The sequence below is a fragment of the Quercus lobata genome, chromosome 6, assembly GCF_001633185.2.
Source record: "Quercus lobata isolate SW786 chromosome 6, ValleyOak3.0 Primary Assembly, whole genome shotgun sequence".
In the NCBI taxonomy this organism is placed as follows: Eukaryota; Viridiplantae; Streptophyta; class Magnoliopsida; order Fagales; family Fagaceae; genus Quercus; species Quercus lobata.
Window position 1 is genome coordinate 16,684,851 of NC_044909.1, and position 21,604 is coordinate 16,706,454.

Genomic DNA, 21,604 nt, shown 5'->3' on the forward strand with positions numbered 1-21,604 from the left:
AAAAAAAAATAATAATAATAAAATTGTGGAGCCAGTTCTGCGTATTAGTTCCTAGATGTACTCATTTTTATAGAACAGAACTATTGAAGAATAATTCATTTTCTCCTTGTCCTTTTGACTTCAAGGTTGAAGAATGTTAATCAAGTACATTCCCAGATTAATCTAAGTAGTGGACTTTGTTGGTCCACAGCTGGCACCTTCTTATTTCATCACAAATATGAAACTAGTTTTTAGTTACGGTAAGATCTTAACGCTAGTAGATATTCCCAGTTTTGAGTTTCATTGTTGGCATTATTTGATCATATTCAAATTCAACTAAACCTATCAGACCCTTTTGCACCGTATATTGCCACTCTAGGACAGCAAGGTTTCCATTATAATCCCAACTGAACCTCATCTGCTAATTTGTCTAGTCGGTTTGCAAGCCAAGCCGCTGCATGTTCTACTGGTTCGTTCACACGCTCTGGTTACATAATATGGTTTGTATTCGTTCAAAAGAATAAGAGCCAACTAGCCAAGTTTTAAAGCATTAGATTTAGTCACTTTTTTTTTTTTTTTTTTTTTTTTTTTTTTTTTAAATCCTCAATATGATAATAGATTGTAATCCCTAAGATCCGGTGATCTGAATTTTGAGGGAAAAAAATTAGCCTCAGATTAAGGTCACTTTCCTGGTACTCGTTAGGAGAAGAGGGGAAAATCAATAAAAAAGCTGGGTTTAAGGTTTGTTCTACCTGGTAGATTTGAGGCTCCAAAAGAGCAAAATTTCGATTTTGCGTGCAAGTGAAGAAAAGAACTGAACATACATTGACTTAAAAAAAAAAAAAAATTAATGATACTCTCTTTTTAAAGCTGAGCTATTAGATCCTTACAGTAAGCAAGCATCAATCTTCCACTGTACACAAACACACACAGTTTAAATCCCTCCAGGGCAGTCTGACAGTCAAACCTGCAAGTTTAAAGTGAAACCAGTAATTAATGGGAGAAGAAATTCTAAAAACATTGATTAAATTTTGCTTGAAAGTTGCAAAAAGCACCATCTATCGTGAGCAAGTATAAAAAAGCAGCAGGAGGGCCTGTCACCTTTCAGGAGTTTATGTAACACATTGCTTGTGCTTGAAGGAAATAAGAGTCCTTGTATTTTCTGCCATTTCCAATGTGAATTCCATTGCGAATCCAGTCTTCTCGATGTATCCAAGCATCGCGGCCGAAATCAAGAATCCCGAGAATCTGTCATTAAGATGTTGTGACAAAGGATTTCTTAAAAGTAGAGCAATTAAAATCCTATGTCAAAGAGCAATAATTATCTCATACATCAAATTTATGCACCCTTACCTTATAGTGTGTGGACCCCACAACTTCATGGGATCCATATTATGAGAGGAATTATACATATATCCAATGCATGAGATACTTTTTGTCAAATGGCGCAAGCACAACTCAAATATAGGTAAAACTCAGGGGAAGCAAAATTTCTACATAATTTTGATTCTCAACACTGATCTCTCTAATAACAAACTTCTCTTTTCAAAAGTTCGCTGTTTGACACAAATTTACATATGTAGATATTATAAGTTGAAATCCAAACAGTACCGACACATTACAAAAAATACGAGCAATTGTAGCAGGAAACGCTAATATAGTTGAATCATGCAACCGTACTTTTTAGCTCATCACATATCAGCTCATGACTTTCACATTATTGACTCCTTCCATTAATCAACCTGATTCCTCAAATATTATATTCTGATATATTATCTTATCTAAACCTCAATCTTATTGGAGTGATAAAAGTAGGTTTACCTTTATATTCATTTCTCTTTCTTGCCAGAGGAAGTCAAGCTCACCCCCAAGGGGGGTGGGGGGAGCTGGTCGGTTGAGCCTAAGTTCACCCCATGGGGGAGCCGGAGGTGCCAATAGGTCAAGAGGCTTTTGGCCCTTATATACATTACTCAATAGTTACATAATTCAGTGCTAAGGTCATTCACTTAGTCTTCGTCATATAATATTTTATTTTCAAATAAATATGTCAAGTTTGATCACTTTGGGAACTTCACCAAAATTTGCATTTTTTTGAAAATAGTAACTATATTAAATTGGATTAACCACATTAATCCCAAAGAAGAACAAGTGTCATTATCTTGTTTGTCATCATTGCATATATATGTGAACAATGTAAGTTACACATGCACCCAATGGGTCTTGAATCCACAACCTCACTTTCCATCCCATTATTATGGGAGGAGGAAGAGTTAGTTGAGCCATAGTTCATTGGCAAACAATGCAACCCCTACCTCACACATATTAAATAACTTTCTTCTTTATTCTTTTTGAACTTTTCTGCTAACTAATTAGAGGAAAAAGAAGAGTAGATAAGGCCCATTAAGCGTGCTCTGCAAGCCATCCCAAAAGAAGTACTCTCCCTTTCATAATACATATTTGATATTTCCTGAATTTTGCATAAGTAATTAGAGGGAGAAGAGTAGATGAAGCCAATTAAGTGTACTCTCCAAGCCATCCCAAAAGAAGTACTCTCACTTTCATCATACATGTTTAATATTTCCTGAATTTTGTATTTATTGAAGTTTGTTAACTGTTCAGTCTTGTCATTTATTCTGCCATTTATAATATTTATTGCAAAAAGGTCATCCAAGTCATATTTGTTTGGGACCTATCAGATAATATTTCTAATATTCCATGGAGGCATGTTTTCCACCGGGAACTATCAGATAATATTTCTCGTATTCTATGGTGGCATGTACTCCACAAAAGCACACAGAAAGGAATTGAGATATTCAATCAAAAGATCTCATCAGCCAATCATAAAGACAGAAACTGCAGTCAACATATGCAGAAAACAAACACAGAATTTAATCAGAATCAACTTCACAAGGACCAACTACAAGAAAAATGGGATTCTAGAATAACAGAGAACAGCAGTGTGCACTTGACTTACCACTCCGCCTTTCCATGACACAAAAATTGGATTTGTTCGTGATTGCAGAACCTATTTAAAATACATTAAGATCAGAAAATTTATCATCTACAACTAAAAAAGTGAGACAATATATGATAATAGGAGGCACTAGAGGAATCTCAGAAGCTCATAATATGATAACATGTATACAGCCAACAACTAGATCTGTGCATCCAGTTGTATAAGTGAGACTCATACTATTACGACTACAAGTCTAATATACACACACATGTATACATATATAAATTTTCTTCCCCCTTAAGCATAGCTTTCTATATATAAATTTTTTAGAGAAGTCTTTTCTTTTTTCACCAGTGATATCAATCTAAGCTACAACTATTTTGCTATGATTTGTGGGTATGAATAACTGTCGCATTTTAGCATGGACACAAGTTCTTGGACACGGCAATTCATAAAATCCAGACAAGGAGACACGGCCATATATGTGTGATTTTATAATTTATAATTTTAAATACTCATTTATTTATCTAAGTTTGAATCAGTCCTTTGCCGTCCTCTTCGGCCCAAAACTCACTGATAAAAAAAAAAGATAAAAACAATTATTTATTCATGTTTTAACCTTTTGGTTGCATTATAATAACCAAGATGTTAAATAACACCAGAAATTCTAAAAATGCTCAAGTTTCTTGACATTAATTTCTAATAGCTTTAATTCTGCATTTCCTTTATATCTATCAGGAAACAATCTGCATTTGTATGGGTGAATGAAGGAATTTTGTACTATTAAAGATGCAGCAGCAATCAGCCTGAACTTAGAGGTTCATCAGTACAAGAAGAAGATTAGGGCTAATTTAATAAAAAAGTCAGACCGGTTGGGTGTTGGGAGTATATTAAATAATTGCTGTACTCGTTCATGGTTCGCCTATGGGATTGTTAAGCTGTTATGTCTATGTAACTTTTGGTAACTAGGGTTAGGGAGTGTATGTTTATCTTTCAACAAATTAGCTCAATTAGAAATGAGATATGGGAAACTTTTGGTTTGTGAAGGTTGGTTTTCACAGCCATCTAGGGTTCTAACCTAGCTGAATTTATTTCCACTTTTTTCCTTTATTCAAACCTTGGTAGGTGTTATTTACTTCTCTATTTTTCTGGTTTTTTTTTGGATAAATTCTTTGCCCATAATTTGAGTCTGAACAAGTTTGTGCAACAATTTACACAACCGTCCTACATGCCAAACTGTGAATCAAAATGTCCTGCAAACCATAAATATTACTCTCTACGTCCCATTTTGTTGATCCAGTTTAGAAAATCCAGTTTTTTAAGGAACATCATTGAATGCATTGCCTTTCAAATAAAAAATGCACAAGTTTTCAAAACTACTCTCCTTATTAAAAATTTAGTGATAAAGGGGTATTGACTTTTTAAATATAGTAAAGGGTAAGTTACAGCAATTATCAATATTGTGTTTACTGGCTTTTTTCTAGCTTATTCAGCTAATGTACAACTTTTTAAAGTTATTAATTTTTCTAGGTACAGTTGTACTTTTGCCCTTTTTTAAAGTCCAATAAACCAATGAAAACAAGCACTTGTTTTAACTATCATCACTCTCTTCCACTTTGACAAAACCTGTGTCTTCTAAAGCGAATGGTGCATGCCTTGGATCACTTACATCTCTATGCAACAAGGACCATTACTGTGGTAGTCTAATTTTCAAGTTTTAAGCTCCCAGATGAAAGTTTGATGGTAGTGTTCCACTGACATACTCTACAATATATATATATACACACACACACACACACACATATATATATATATATATATTTGATTGGTATCCTTGACATGTAGAAGTTTGAATCTAGCAGCCAAAATTCATAAAATATGAAAAAAGAAATCCCAGTTGCAAAGAGGTCCTGCTATTACTTTTTATGATCCATAAGTGAATTTAAGTTATATTCTTATTTCATCATTTAATAAATAAGATCAAAATATGATTTTTCCGAAGTTAAAAGTTCAGAAATTCAAAGAAGTTGAATTGTGTATCATAGGTCTTAGTTAAAAATTGGTGTTAAGAAGCTATTTTATGAATGCAGAAGCAATTTCCAAGAAGCAGAATGTACTGCAGTACAACCAAAGCAGATTCTATTTACATCAATTATCCAAACAATGAAACTGACAAAGAAGGAAATAACGTGTTTAAACTAACCTCAACAGTATCAATTGCTTCATTTGAAGGAATTGCATGTAAAACTCTGCAACAATAAATGACAAATAAGACATTTAAACATTATTAGGGTGTTCGAATCTCACAAGAGAACTGAATAAGTCCACTACATTTCAGAAATCATTTAACAGTGTACTTGATTTAATGTATAATTTTAGCTATCCATACTAAACTACAAATTTTTTCAATCAACTCTAATTGAAATAAATTTGCAATGTTCACCCCACCACCAAAAATCAGGGTTAAAATTAACAAATTAATGGGAAGAGTGAGGCAGGCACTGCAAATTAAAGGGAACTCCACTAGTCATGGCAAAGACTAAAATGAATTGGACAGATTCAGTCCTCCAGGGGCTCCATTACATAAGTATGAAATTCTCTGTGAAATTCTATCAAATAAAGTATTAACACAAAAGTAGCATTTATCAGTAGTTTCCCCTAACAAACTTGGCAAACAGAAAAAGGGTGAATGTGACACAAAATGTAACAAGATCCAGCAACAGAAAATTTGGTAGTAGCACCCTAATATAGTGAATCAACTCAAAATACAAGGTATCTGGGACTAGGAAATGAACATATGCGCTTTTGAAGTCAATTTATTTGAAATCTTTTTGGTAAAATCCCTCACAGCTAAAGCACTTAGTAAATGTAATATCGACCTTATACAGCACTCCTACAAGGAATAAATCACAGCACAAAACACCAAAATAAATCAGCCTGTTAGAACCTTCTTTACTGGAGTAGACCTATAACTTAACAAACTGGTACATTTCCTGGCCTAACAACTGCAGTCTTTTAACCTAGTTTATTTGCAAAAGGCCTAATACTCTCTGATGTTGATACACATGGTTAGGCAATAATCCAGCAAAAGGAATGAATGTCTATCCTGATGGGTTTTCTTTGTCAAGATTAAGATTCACACTTTATTTTATATTTTATGCAGACCATCATATAAAATATCATAATCGCTGTTAGCACCCAAAATCACACTCATTATTTCTAAAAGCAAGAGTTGAACAAACCTCTCCTCAACTGCAGGAACAAGACCACTTGTCAAACCCACTCCACCAATCTAAAGCAAAAAAAAAAAATGTCATTTCCTCCTGACAACATTCAATATTTAAAAGAGGATCTCACACAGTCCACCAGAGCTGCCAAAAACTCACCAATTGTATGCTGCAAAACAACTTTCTCTGGAGGTCTATACGCCCTGTCAATAGAGCACCAAACAGTTTAATTAGTATAACTTACTCGACACTGAGAGAAATATATCCAAACGTACCTGTTGAAAGAATGCTACTTGTGATAGCCTCTGCAATGCCAACCTTCTCTTCTTTCTTTGGTCTAGCTGTAAAAACAGGGTAGGTATCCCACATTGGTAATCCAACATTCATGCCAGGATATAAACCATCTGATATGTCAGATCTTCTGGGAAAATCCAAGTGCCATGTATCCTCAAGCATGTCCTCGTAGTCATGAAACCTAGTAAGGTAAACAATTAAAATTACTATCACAAATTATTACCGATTTCTTCATGCGCAAACCAATTGAACTACTAACCAAGAACGGGGTGGTGGAGGATACACATCTGGAACCAAAAGCAATGGGTAGAACAGACCCATAGGAGGAACCTATTAAAAAATCCATAAGGAAAATTGTTCTGCCAAACTAGGTACACTTGAAAGGACAAAATAAATAAAACAAGATTTAGTTTGAAGAGACACACATTAAGAGCTGTTAGTCTTGTCTTGTGAGATCCAGCTGGCAAGCCATCTTCATAAGAATGAACAACAGTGACAGCATCAAGTTCCCCCTCCTGAGCACGGGAAAATATTATTAGAAAAGAGTCCAACCAAAGAAGCAAGGAAACTTAACCTTATTCATGCCCATAAAACGTTAAATACTCCAACATATTTGATAGACACCATTTGCATCAACTATTAAAAATATAACTATTTTGTTCACCATTCATGTCAATTACTAAAAAGCAAACTTTTTCATATAAGCAATCACTCAACCTGTATTTAACATGCTGGGGACTCTTTAATGTTATAACATATAACTCGCTCTTTTTATTTTGATAAGTAATGAATTTTATTAAGATAAGAAAGAGTCACCCAAGTATACACGGCATATGCAACTGTGGACCAACAATCAAGCACGCAAATTACAAATATCTATCAAATTGCTGACCAACAATAGAGAAAAACTATGCACTACTAACAACCAATCTAACAACGTTTCAAAGAAAATAAGTTTGAGATCCGGCAACGATCCCAGAATCCTCAAAGTTTGATAAGTAATGAATTTTACATATAACTCTGATACAGGGCATTTAAGTAGTTGTTCTACAGTTGTAGCTGGACACAAAACCAGTAGCTAAGTCTGCAGCCACCCTATTCCTATTGTAACTAATTAGTTAGCTAGTTAAATGATTGTTTAAGCATTGGCCAATAGGATTTAGACACTAGTCAATCATCTAGAAGACTGCCAATGTCAAACAACTAGTATAAGTACCAGAATGTAAGCACTTTGTAATTCGGTTTTTGTATGTAAATGAAATAAGCCTTTTAGAGCTTTTCTTGAGAACTTTGTGTTCTTTGCAGAGGTGCCTAACCACCTATCAATTTGTTCTAAGCAACTCACATCTTCTAATTCATATCACAGCACATCACTTTCCCTGCATCCACTCACTGCTATTAATAAAAATCTTTTATGCCTTTCAGGCTAGGAAGCACGGACACAGGTACGACATGGGTACAGCACCCCAAATGAAGTGTCCGTTGCTTCCTAGCTTTTAGGTTTTCTTTTCCCACTTTCCTCCTTCTTGCACCTTAAATTCTCAATATACCTTAAAATCTTAAATTTTAATGAAAATTTGGGCCACATGAGGCAGGGACCAACATGGCCTAGATAAAAAATGCAAACTGGAAACAAACTAAAGCAATTAAAGATTATCGACAAGCTATAGAGTACAAGGACAGGCCCAGGAAAATACTGATAGTAACTATAAAATTCACTCACATGCAGTTTGCCAAAACACCGACTCTTTAGAAAAACATTAAAAAAAAAAAAAATCTAGGTTTCTTTCAGAGAAGAAAGCTACCATTATTGTTAATCAAGAGAAAGAAAGATAATTAAAAATCAGCTAACCCAAGGAAAAATAGAGAACTCACTTTAATTTCGCAATATGTCTCTTTCAGTCGGTTAAGCATCAACAGATCTATTGGCTTTGTCAAAATGTCAGTACGGATTTGTGGCCATGTCTGATGATGCCTCTGAGTCCAGAGAAGGCATCTTGATATATCCTGAAAATGTAAACAGATCATTATCAAAGCCAACTCTATAAATCACCTATGTGTCATATGAAGCAGACTAGGCTATCACAGAACAATCACAAAAGAGTGCAACAGAAGTATTCCAGAAACCTTAGAAGAAAGAGAAGGTCAAATAAAAATTGATTTCATGGAACTTCAATAAAAGGAGGAAAACAAATTAACAAGATGAGAGAAAACTGACTGGGATAATTAAAGAACTTAGAGGTGTGACAAGCAGGAAATAAAAAGAAAGAAAGTTAACTAGGAAGATTAGGTTATTTGTAAGATAACGTATCAATGCAGCAGCAAGGCATGATACCATTTGAGTTGCATGGCACTTAAATACTTGGTGTCATGCGCCTTTAAGAAGAAAGATTTAACACATACAGGAAATAAAAGAAAGAAAACTGTCTAGGACTATTGGGCTCATGCAAAAGCAAAGAAATGCAGTGGCAAGATATGATACAAGTTTAAGGCACCTGGAAAACAAGAAATCAGTCAGAAAGGTCACAAGTTGAGACTGCTTGACCTCAGAAGCTAATTCACAAGAGAGAGAGAAGCAAAAATTGGTGGCATACACTGTTGACATAAATAATTAGATGAGGTTTAGTCAAGTATAATAGGAGTGACATGGGTATAGAATTCGATTTTAAATGAAACAAAATAGAGAGAGAGAGAGAGAGAGAGAGAGAGAGAGAGAGAGAGGATGAAATGACAAAATTTGGTGTCTACGTTCCAAACAACGCAACTTCAGGGATGAACAATTTCCTCATATACTTAACTAATAAGGGTGAAGAAGCACGGAAAAATCTCTTTTCCAATAGTAACAACTAAAGAACCATTTCCTTGTAAATTTATAGCTAATTCATAAGTAACGAGTTGAAAGATGGACCAAACCTCACCACCAAAAGGCAACGTCTTTTCTGTAGTAGGTAGTGCCACTCCATCCTGAAAACCAAAAGTCACAATCAGATGATAACTATAGGCAGGAAACGCTACTTTCCAAAACATAGGCTTCGTTGTGCTACGACTAAATACCAAAAGACTTTAGGGGGCAGGGAGGGAGGAAGAGAGACATTCTACTAACAATAATACCATGGTTTGTGGGGTTTTGATGGAGGCGTCAACAGCATACCTCTGGCAGTAGTTTCGTTGACAGTTATTCTGGAGTGGTAGCTCCTGCACACTAGCTGTGTACAGTGTACTAGAGTTTCTCCCTTTCTTTATTTAAAATTTATATATATATATATATATTTATATTCTGAAGTGGCAACATGCTCTCACATGGTTTTGATCTGTAGTTAAGCTAACAGAGCCAATCCTTATGAGTTGTTATGGAAGCATTGAAGGTAGTAGTGGATGGTTTTATGAGTTGCCAAGTAATGGGTTGTAAAAAAAAAATTCCAAACTGGTTTGGAGGGAAACTTTGTCTATAATAGTGCAATATATGGGGAAAACTGTAAGCTTTTGTGAAGAAGGAAAATATTTTTGCTAAATGTACAATCTTCATAATAGAAAAAATCAAAATAAAAATCAAAACAAATAAATCATCACATATTTGATTTTACATATTTGATTTCACACATTTTTTACATATGCAAGCTGGATAACAAAAAAAGAAGTTTTTTACATATTTGATTTCAGAAGTGCAGAAAAAGGTTCAGAATGTCAAGCAAAAAATAGGTTTCACACATATTTCTGGAGTGGCAACATGCTCTCACATGGTTGTGATCTGTAGTTAAGCTAATAGAGCTGATCCTTATGAGTAGTTATGGAAGCATTGAAGGTAGTAGTTGATGGTTTTATGAGTTGTCATGTAATGGGTTGTAAAAAAAAATTCCAAACTAGTTTGGAGGGAAACTTTGTCTATAATAGTGCAATATATGGGGAAAACTGTAAGCTTTTGTGAAGAAGGAAAATATTTTTGCTAAATGTACAATCTTCATAATAGAATAAAAAAAATAAAAATCAAAACAAATAAATCATAACATATTTGATTTCACACAATTTTTACATATGCAAGCCGGATAACAAAACAAGAAGTTTTTTACATATTTGATTTCAGAAGTGCAGAAAAAGGTTCAGAATGTCAAGCAAAAAATAGGTTTCACACATATTTCAGTTACCTCAACACAAATGACTGATGTCACCTGAGCACCTACGTTTACAACACATGCTGTTGATAACCCATTCCCAAAAACTGCAGCTAGACCTTCCTGCATCACCCAATTCAGTATAAATCATCATCTACTAGGGAAATCCCAGATGAATCATTAATTACAGCCAAAACATTTTTATTCTACACGTGGAAATGCATTCAAGAAAGATCAACAACAACATTGAGAATGTTAATGAGAAGAGAAAATATGAAAAGGAGGAGCTATTTTTCTATATAGCCCACACCCAATCCATCCCACATATATAGGAGAAGCAATTACTAAATATAACAAAAAAATTTCTGATAGTGACAACTAGTAGGGACACCTCACCATTAGTATCTTCTAGAATTGTCTAGAATAGAGACACTTCACCAGTGGAATCTTTCTAGAAGGATGCAATCATAGCATTCTTCCTCTTTCTAACACTCCCCTCAAGCTAGAGCATATATGTCATATAAACCTAGGTTGGAACATATAGGCCTAATAAACTCCTACATAATGGCTTTATAAAGACAGCAGCAAGTTGGTTTTTTTCAATTTTTTTGATAATTCGATAATTGGGAAAAGGGGGATTTGAACCTTGGACGTCACAATTGGAAACACTAGGAAGTACTAGTTGAGCTATAAGGCTCTTCACAAATTGTGTAACTATTTCTCTACTTAGTATCTTGTCTTGTGCGAAATAGAAGTCTAATTTAATGTGCTTAGTCCTTTCATGGAAAACAAGATTGGAAACAATACGTATGACGTCATGGTTATCACAAGATAGTGGGATAGGAGTAGTTGCTGAGAAGCCTAACTTCTGAAGAAAGTGTTGTAACCAAATTAGCTACTAGAGGTTAGCTTCTACACTTGATCAGGAAACTATAATTTGCTTCTAATTTTTCCATGTATGGGATTTCCTCCCAAGTAGGTGCAATACCTTGTGGTGGACCTTCTATCTGAAGGTGATAGTCTGTATCAGTTATGCCTCTACCCTGAGATGACCATTATTTCTAAACAATATGCCTCGTCCTAGAGCTCTCTTTATGTATTCAATCGTTCAAATAGCATCGTCCCAATTTAAAGTTTTGGGGCTTCTAAGAGCTATCTCACCGCAATAATTTCGTATGAGATGTTTGGTCTTGTGATAGAGAGATAACTACGTATATGTTAGAGTTGGCTTATATTTGATCATGGGCCACTAGCCAAATGGTCGGTACGGTATAGTGGTATTTTGGGAATTCGTACCGGGTAGGGTTATGCTATATAAACATTGTTGTAACCCTAATTTCTCATAATGTGGATTATTAGCCGCTCACTCCTGTGGACATAGGCACACTGTCAAACCACGTAAAATTTCTATGTTGATTTTCACTCTTCTCTCTTATTTAATCTTGCGTAAACTTATTTTTCACAACCCACGAAAGGCAACAAACGTAAAGCGCTTGGCGTCATTATCCAGAAAGAGTAGAACACTAAAGTCAAGAATAAATCCCATGGAAAGATGATTACACAAGATCTGTGACTAGCTCATACTCAAGCTTCAAATCACTAAGACATTGAACAACATCTCATTCCCCATATACAAAATGGTAGTTGTGAGTGATCGATACAAGTTCCTCTCTTTGACTACACGCATGACCTGTGAGTAACAGTCCAACTCTGATTCCTTTGCTCAAGACCAAAACATTGCTTGTCATACAAGCAAGTGAAATTCTCTGATCCAAAATAGATATGTTGCAAATGCTCTGAAATAGCCTTTGCAGATTGAATGGGCATTAAAGTGATCCGAATGCTCAATTTTATACTAGATAGCGTGAGAGACATAATTAGATTATCCTCCTAAAACTGAGTTTACCAGAGTCCAGACAAGCAAACAGAATAGTGTTATCTAGTCTAAGATATCCTCATCCAAGATAGAGAATAAGTAGCACCAACAACCAAACAAATAATGTTATCCAGACTAAGCTATCCTTGTCTAGGGTAGGAAACAATCAACATCGAGGCCCAAACAGGAGATGTCACTGCCAACTCTGACAACACTGGTGAGTAGTGACACTCAGAAACTTCGTAAGACCACTATGCCAACATCAGCATAGGTCATTGACGACCAAAAAACATTCAAACGTGCAACTCCTCACATCGGAAACCACCATGATAGTGTCAGAACTGACTAAAAACCACCTAAAATCTCATAGATCCACCAAAAATTCACATAAACAACATCGACACATCAACCAACAATATTTAAATTAAAAAAAAAAAAAAAGCCATTCTGAGTATCAGCCATGGACATTGTTCTGCTGTTCCACTACCAGAATTCAATTGCAATGATGATGATGATGACAGAAGTTAGCTCCAATGTCTTCAGACACATCCCAACATCATTCAAATCAATAAATTGTTCAACCCAATACAACCAAAACCAACCAACAGAGCAATCCGAGAATAAAAAATAAGAGAGAGAGAGGGTAAAAAAAGGAAGGGAAAAACAAAGGGTAGGCATGGGAATGAATTAGAGGCAAGGAAACAATTCAAATTCATTGCTCTGATACCATGTTAATGAGAAGAGAAAATGTGAAAAGGAGCTATTTTTCCATATAGATCTCACCCAATCCATTCCACATATGTAGAAGAAGCATTTACAAAATATAACAAAGAATGTTCTGATAGTGATAGTTGGTAAGGACACCTCACAAATAGTATCTTCTAGAAGAGTCTATAATAGAAACACCTCACCAATGGAATCTTTCTAGAAGGAAAAAATCATGTCATTCTTCCTCTTTCTAAGAGACAACAATAAATTTTACTTACATGTCTCCAGTTTGACAAGATTAGTACAAACTATAAAGAAATAAATATCTCAAGAAAAAAACTAGGGTGAATATAAAACATAATTTGAACCCAGCATGAATAGAAAATTTAGAAGTCAGCATTTGAAAATTTTAATAAATAATCAAATATCTCACCTGGTGTACCACTGCTGAGCTGAAGCGCAGGTCTCGCAACACTAGGGTTAACATTTCCTTTATCTCTGCATGTGACAAACAGACAACAAATAGGAAATTAAAATAGTTCCCCAATTTTTCTCTTCAAAAAGATAGAAATAAGTAAAGATGGGAAAGTGCAAGTAAAATATCCTTATTTCTTAGGCCACAAGAAAACTATAAAATGCAGTTTTTAACAGAGTCTAGTCATTATCTTTCCTATAATGGCATGTCAAGCGGTGACATGAACTACGCTTGCAGAATAAAAAATACTCAATATTATATCAGTATGGCTTCATCCAGTAACATCAAAGTTGGTTAGCCACAAAAAATGTTAGCTAGTATGCAGCAGCCACTGGCACAACTTGAAAATATTAATTATTTTGGTGGATGGGTGAATAGGTGGAGTAGTTCAACCTAAGATGGGAACTAGATCCCAAATTTATGGTACAAGTTTAACAGACTTAAACCAGGTAGCAGAGCTTGTGCCTTTGAAATCAATAAAGTCAACATATAAAAAATGACATCATTCTGAACTCCCACTACAATATAATAAGATGCACACTAACACTACTGCAGAGTGCAGACTGACAACCACAATGAGATAAAGTTTCAGGGATGCTTAAAATTGAAAAGCTTAACCAAATTTTTTTTTTTTTTTTCCCTTAAAACAAAATATAAATGCCATGAATATCCACAATTCTTAAATTTCAAGAGTATTAAGTCTGCTAGTACAAAGAGTATCCAACATAGAAACAAAAAGCTTTTTAAGAAGCATGAGTATGGTGTCTTAGTTCTAGATCTGGTAAGCAAATTTTAATCTACAAAGAGATTATCTTTAAGTTCAAGCAGGAGAAAAATCTACACACAACTGAGACTCCAAGATTTCAAAAATAATTGTCTATAATGTACTTGACATGCAGACCTCCTCGATACATGTAGGGTTAGGCATTTAAGATGCATATGATAGATGTTAAGGAATTCCTATAAACAAGGAGTATGATCCAGAAACAATTTAAGAGCACACTTGACACTTCTAAACAATTATAAACATTATAGAGAGGACAGCAACTAAAGTCACTGACAATTTCACAATGATTCAGGTCACAGAGACAGAGTCATAGACAGAAATAAACTTCTATACAACTCGAGGATAATTTTACAGCATAGCAGAAGATAGCAAAGATTAAGAAGAAGATTTCTCCAACTGTAGATATCATGATCTATAAAGAACTATTTGAGATAAAAATACCACGATTATCAAATGTTTCTGGCACAACAAGAATAGCAGAGTACATGTTTCTTTGATTGAGAGGGATATGCAATTTCTCTATCAAAATCCAGTCCCAAATAGCATGCAGATCCTCAAATACCTGAAAATATGCAAAATGTGAGGCACAGTAGTTTGTGAAACACTGAAAAACAGTCTTGTTTTGTACTTTCTTTAGAAATTGAAGCGTAAGAATTTCAATGAGGAAGATTGGTACCAATATTTCCATATTTGTCGGCCACAGAATTTGCAAGATCAAGGTGAATGATAACAAAACAAAACATTGAGTAGTGTTACCTGGAACAAACATGATGGTATACAGTACAGGAACATGTATGCAGTAGCTCACTTACCATGGAAGAACGTATGATTGGGATAGGCTTATATAGCTTATAAAAGTTCCTTTATTTCAATGGGAGGTGGAAAATGTTTGTTCTTTTTTTGAGCTTCTTTATTCCAATGGGTGAGGGGTATGACAACCTGACTTGGAAGTTGACTCAAACTTGTGTGTTTGATATGCATTGTTACTATAATTTGTTGTCTGGTCCTCTCACTGATGTTTTCCTTGGAAGTGCATTTGGTGTGCAAAGGTGCCCAAACAGATTTCTTTCTTTTTATTGACAGCAATTAGGGGTGGGATACTCACCATTGATAATCTAATTAAGAGAGGTCAGTCCCTGGTTAATAGGTGTTGCTTGTGTGCTTATAAAAGTTCCTTTATTTCAATGGGAGGTGGAAAATGTTTGTTCTTTTTTTGAGCTTCTTTATTCCAATGGGTGAGGGGTATGACAACCTGACTTGGAAGTTGACTCAAACTTGTGTGTTTGATATGCATTGTTACTATAATTTGTTGTCTGGTCCTCTCACTGATGTTTTCCTTGGAAGTGCATTTGGTGTGCAAAGGTGCCCAAACAGATTTCTTTCTTTTTATTGACAGCAATTAGGGGTGGGATACTCACCATTGATAATCTAATTAAGAGAGGTCAGTCCCTGGTTAATAGGTGTTGCTTGTGTCGTTGTGATGGGTAATCTGTGGATCATCTTCTACTCTACTGTAAGTTTTCTCATGCTTTATGGAGTGAAGTTTTTGAGGTGTTTGGGATCCAATGGGTAATACTGAAAACAGTTAGCTATCATCTTTTTGCTTGGAGGAATTGGTTTGGAAAGCACCTGTCAACTACATGGAATATGGTCCTAGTATGTTTAATGTGGTTAGTTTAACAAGAATGAAATACCCGTACCTTTGAAGACAATGAGAGACCCTTAGACCTCTTAAAATCTCTTCTCATTGGTAATTTTTTTTAGTGGGCTTGTATTTGGGGTTTTACGCAGTGTATTTCAATTTTTGAATTCTTACAATTTGTTAGCTTTAGTTCTTGAACTATTTGCATTTGTTTCTTGTTTAGAGTGTTCACCATTGTGAACACAATGTTTAGTTCTTTCAATAAAAGTCTTATTATCTATCCAAAAGAAAGAAAAAAGAATATGAAATCAGGTTTCAAGTGTAAAAATGGTTTCTTATCTATCCATTTCCTTTTTCCCTTCCTCTTGCAATTTGTGACCATTATCCTAATACATCCCATCAGAATAAAATTCCAAATAATAATAATAATAATAATAATAGGGAACAGGAAATATTTAATCAGGCACAAAAATTTCATGATCTGGACCACAAAATAGATTGGGGAAGTTGCAACTGCATGTCCTATGTTTCTAACAAACTGGGGCAGCATGCGGGACACTGAATCCTAAGAAGAACATGTGCATTTCCTCCTGGCGAAGAGAAAACTTGCATTTGATGTATATGACTACTGGAAATCATTTATTTTTTATGCATGAGGAAGCTAATAAACATAAAAACTATACCTTTTTTTTTATAGGTAATCAGAAAACTTTTATAAATGATAGAAAAAAGAGGAATACAAGAAGTTCATGATGATGAACAACTAGAAAAAAATAAATAAATAAATAGAGGAACAAACAACACAACAAACAGAGGGAAGTCAGGAAACTAAACTAAGGGAGGACAAAAACTCAGAGAGAGAAGAACAATTGTTAAAACCCCAACACCGAAACATAAAAACTATACCTGCTGCATGGGATAGTGTTGTGAAATGTTCAAATGACCTCTGCGAATAGGCCGTCGTAAGCAATACGGTTCTGTAGGTGATATTCTAAGTGCTTCCTCGCCAAAAATGAATTGTCTGAATTTAGGTTTGCTAGAAATAAGCTCCTTAGAACTGCTGCCTTCATGCTGGTCCAAAGACTCATTAGCCACACCTTCATTTATCGAACTTCCTGAATAACCAATTTGAATATATGCATATATAAAGGTATAAAAACTAAGATCAAACTGAAATAGCATTTGGTAGGAACTAAGATCAAACTGATTTGCCAGATTAAGATCAATCAAAGGATGAATCACATGGCATAGAGAACTGTGCATGTACAATAAACATAGAATGCTGTGAACCCATCACACTTACTGACATATATTGATGCCTTGAGTTTTGAATAAAGTTAGAATATACTGATACAAGATTACAGTAGCCTTAAATACTAGCATGCTTATTTTGACAAAAGCTATATAATACCGGCAAAAGCTTTATCTCGAAAAGTCTAACCATTGGCTTCTATCCAATTTTGAATCCTATCTTTCTATGTATTTCCACTTAACATTCTCATTTTAGTTACACACATTTTATGGATGTATGGATATTTTGCTTCTTAACAAACCAACATTTGGTACATTGCTTGACAATAAGCAAAGGAAAAATAAATTTAAAAACCATTACAGTGGTAGAAGAGGAAAATTATGACCTAGAAAACCAGCAATGTAGCAATAAAGAACAAGAATTTGTTAAATGAGACTGCTCATGTTGTTTACTGCAGAGTGGGCCATGTTCTGGATTGCAGAAACAACTTAAAACAGGCTCTATGGCCAGATTAGGCCAGTCAGTGTAAGTTATGCTTGCAGACCTTACCCCAGACCACCAGTGTGTGGGAATGGAGTAAAATATTAGCCAGTTGACCTGAGAGATTATTCACAAAAATGGGGAACTGAAAACTAACATGGTTCAATTCTTTTCCCTGATACCTCCCAGTTTAAGCATGCAGCAGTGACTCACTCACTTATATCAAGATGGATCAAGACCAAAGCTTGCCAAGCAATACACGCAGAAATCATTAGGACTGCAACTAATTGATGAAAAACAACAAGAGCAAAGGATGTTCTATTAAAACACCAAGGTGTGTGTGTGTGTGTAACTTAGTTCTAGGCGAAACTTGCATGTGAAAAAAACCCTATTTATATGCAACAAGGCTTAATAATTTGGGAAGTGTTGTTTCAAACAGTGCTTCTGCTTTTCTTTGGGAATGCCTTCATTGAACTTGAAAAGGCACTATTTCAATTACTGTCATAATTTTTTTGGAGACACCATTCTAGTAGTAGTGATTCTATAATTCTTTTTAGAAGCACCAACTTGGGTGGCACTTTTAGTTCTTTATCACTTTTTTAGGACCTCACTGGCTTTAAATACACCACTTGAAGTGCTTTTATAATTGGAAGGTTTTAGTTCTCAAGCAATGCTTCTATAACTATATGGAAGGTTTTATCTGTTTTTTTTTTTGTAAAGAAATATATATTAAAAGGAAATAAGTATAGTACATGATGCTCCCCAAGTACACAGGCAGTGTACTAAGGAAAGCCAGATAAACTAGCCAAAAAGTACACAAATCTAGGAAATCCAAAAGGGAAGAAAAAGAAAGACAACTCTTTTGTCCACCTCAAATAAGATGCTCAGAAAAATGTGCACGCGAAGTCAGTAACAAATAGACAAAACAGAAAAATGTTATAAACGTTTTGTTACCTAATGGCAAAGATGAATTTGGTTCCTTCTCATATACATCAGTCCAAGTAAATGCTGTTTCCTTCTTGCTATTATGTGGATTATACCCATCAACACGTCCCATCTGTACAACAATTTAATCAATTTCATTGATTGTGGACTAAGGGCTGCTCTGTAGACAATAGAAGAAAATGACTTTGGATAGAAAATAACACTATAGAAATGGTCAAAAGAACATGTCAATTAAGTGATAGAGTATGAGTTTGGATTGAATAGAATAAAAGAAAATAATACATGTGACCGACCCTGACTAGTTGATTCAGAATCCATAGTTTACCCCAAAATTTTGGGACTAAGGCTTGTTGTTGTTGTTTATAGGAAACGTTACAAAACACCATAAACAATACAAAAAACAGGTCATGTTAATCAAATCACCATAACTACATCTAATTTCATCTAAGAATCATTTGTACCAATCACTAGGCATACCTTGCGAGGGAAAGAATTGTTAGCAACCTCTTCATCCAAAAAAGGTATCTTCAACAACGACGCGATCTTTTCAAAAACAAACAAAATTACAATTTAAATAATGAAAAATGTTCCCTAAACCGTGAAGATAAAGTTGATAACAATGTGCATAGACTGAGACTCACAACATCATATGCCTTCTCACGCTCCATGTGCTGAGCAGTAGTAATCTGAGAATTGAGCATCTGAAAAAAGCCCAAACCAAATCCAAGAATCAACAAGAAGAAAATCATGAATTAAAAAACTTCGAAAACGTAAGTGATAAAGCGGTAACAGCGAACCTGGTCTTGAACATTTTTCTTGGGGACTTGGCTGGTATAGCGTGCAATGCAGTGAGGAATATTAAAGGGAGTGTCGTGTGTTGCGAGGCCTATTCTGATATTTGCAGAACCTGAAAGGTGTTTTTGCAATTTGTGATTGTAAAAACTAAAACAGTAGTGGCAAAACAGTAGCGTGGTGAGAGAGTTAGGGTTAGGGTTAGGGTTAGAGTAGTAACCAGGGTTGATGACGACTAGATTGGGGCCTCGCTCGGCGGTGAGTTGTGAAGGTACCACGGTTTTTAGGTAATCCTGCCAAAATCAAAATAATAATAAATAATCACATAGTTTTTAAAATTCCGAGTGGCAGTGCAAGTGAAAGCAAAAGATTAGGAGGTTTGAGAGTTGGGAGTTGTTACCATGGTGAAGGAAAGAGGAGTGAGTTGCTTGCTGCAACAACTACTCCGATTTCAAATCGCCCGTTGCCCGTTGCTCCACTGCGTTTTCGGTTTTTGTTTTTACGGCAAAATTAATTAATGAGCTAAAATTTATGGGCAGTACAGTATGCGTATTTAAACCATGTTTTCAAATTTTAATTAACATTACATTACATGTATTTTTATACACTTTTTTACTTACACGTATTTCTAAAATATATAAACAACGCTACTAGAACAACGTTATTAAATCTCCCCTAAATTTCTGGGTTTTTAAAAAAAAAAAATTAAGAATAAGAGTATTTTATTTATAATTAAGAATAAGAAAGGTGGATCAGTCTTATCATGTTGTGTGTTACAACGGTCACTTATTCAATATTGGTGAATGGAGAATCGAAGGGTTTAATTAATCCAAGTAGAGGCATCAGACAAAGATATCCATTATCCCTTTTCCTTTTCCTTTTATGCACAGAGGGGCTACATGGGCTTATAAGGAGAGAGGCAACGTAAGGAAGGATTAAAGGGTTCTCTTTGTGCAGGAGAGGACCAAAACTAACCCACTTATTTTCTGCAGATGATAGCCTCTTGTTCTGTTAAGCAACATCAAATGAGTGCAATGTGATCCTTGATTTATTGGGTTCCTATGAAAGGGTGTTGGGTCAGAAGATAAACAGAAGCAAGACAGCACTACTCTTTAGCAAATCCACTCCGGATGACACTAAAGAAATTATCAGAGGCCTACTGAGGGTGCAGGAAATTCAGCATTATGAGAAGTATTTGGGCCTTCCTTCATTGGTAGGGAGAGGGAAAAAAGCTAGTTTCAACTATATTAAGGAGAAAGTGTGGAAGAAATTGCAAGGGTGGGAAGGAAAATTACTATCACAAGCAGGGCGGGAGGTGTTGATAAAATCGGTAATTCAAGCCATCCCTTCCTTTGCTATGGGTTGCTTTAGAATACTGATAGGTCTATGTAATGAAATTGAAGTGTTGATTAGAAAGTTTTGGTGGGGTGAAAGAGGAAATAGGCGGAAGATTCACTGGCTAAAATGGGACGAAATGACAAAATCAAAAATGGTGGGGGGAATGGGTTTCAGAGATTTGGCAATGTACAATGATTCACTTTTGGCAAAACAGGCATGGCGATTGTTGACAGATAAAGATTCCTTGTTTTACATAATTTTCAAAGCAAGGTTTTTCCCTCATTGCACCATAATGGAGGCGGAGGATTCGAGATCAAGCTCTTATGCATGGAAGAGTATCCTCCATGGAAGAGATGTCATCCTTAGGGGGGCAAAGTGGCGCATTGGGAATGGGAAAACAGTCCAGATTTATAAACATAAGTGGCTGCCTCAAAAGAACCATGGTTTGGTTTTGTCTCCGGTAGTGGACTCAATGGAGGAGGCCACAGTGGATGTTTTGATTGACACAGACACAAGACAGTGGAATATGGCCATGTTGGAAGGACTCTTCACCCCACAGGAAGCTGAAATCATTAAAAAAATTCCCCTTGCATGAACTGAAACAGAAGACAGCCTCTATTGGCCCTTATCTCACGATGGTAGGTACTCATGCAAGTCAGGTTATCGCTTTCTAAAGGAAGAAGCAGAACCAGCTATTGAAAGGAATCAAGTGGCCCTTGAAACCCAGCTATGGAAGAAGTTATG

The 21,604-nt window shown here is 35.3% G+C and overlaps 1 protein-coding gene across 4 annotated transcripts; it reads right to left on the reverse strand.

Annotated features, from left to right (window-relative positions):
* Positions 1–675: 675 nt before the first annotated feature.
* Positions 676–20,035, reverse strand: LOC115994857 (actin-related protein 9). Of its 4 annotated transcripts, none has more exons than XM_031119155.1 (21): positions 19,923–20,035; positions 19,743–19,815; positions 19,528–19,637; positions 19,372–19,431; positions 19,208–19,273; positions 18,740–18,842; positions 16,960–17,150; positions 14,853–14,973; positions 13,583–13,647; positions 10,599–10,688; positions 9,370–9,420; positions 8,332–8,463; positions 6,882–6,971; positions 6,716–6,786; positions 6,438–6,637; positions 6,322–6,365; positions 6,178–6,227; positions 5,139–5,184; positions 2,954–3,004; positions 1,081–1,227; positions 677–946 (listed from the first exon to the last, which is right to left on the reverse strand). In XM_031119155.1, exons 1-20 carry the CDS (start codon positions 19,923–19,925, stop codon positions 1,084–1,086), a joined length of 1,761 nt encoding a protein of 586 aa, XP_030975015.1. In that variant the 5' UTR covers positions 19,926–20,035; the 3' UTR covers positions 677–946; positions 1,081–1,083. The 4 variants fall into 4 exon arrangements, with proteins under 4 accessions (XP_030975016.1, XP_030975015.1, XP_030975018.1 ...); XM_031119158.1 differs by having other exon boundaries at positions 16,960–17,168; positions 19,923–19,963; XM_031119156.1 differs by lacking the exon at positions 2,954–3,004 and having other exon boundaries at positions 676–946; positions 16,960–17,168.
* Positions 20,036–21,604: the final 1,569 nt, after the last annotated feature.

Bases quoted from the DNA above. Each gene is read 5' to 3' on its own strand.
- LOC115994857 (XM_031119158.1), bottom strand. The intron at 19,274-19,371 runs GTGAGTCTCAGT...GTTTTTGAAAAG, and splicing joins GTGAGAAGGCATATGATGTT to ATCGCGTCGTTGTTGAAGAT. The intron at 14,974-16,959 runs GTATAGTTTTTA...GCATATTTTCAG, and splicing joins AACACTATCCCATGCAGCAG to GTATTTGAGGATCTGCATGC.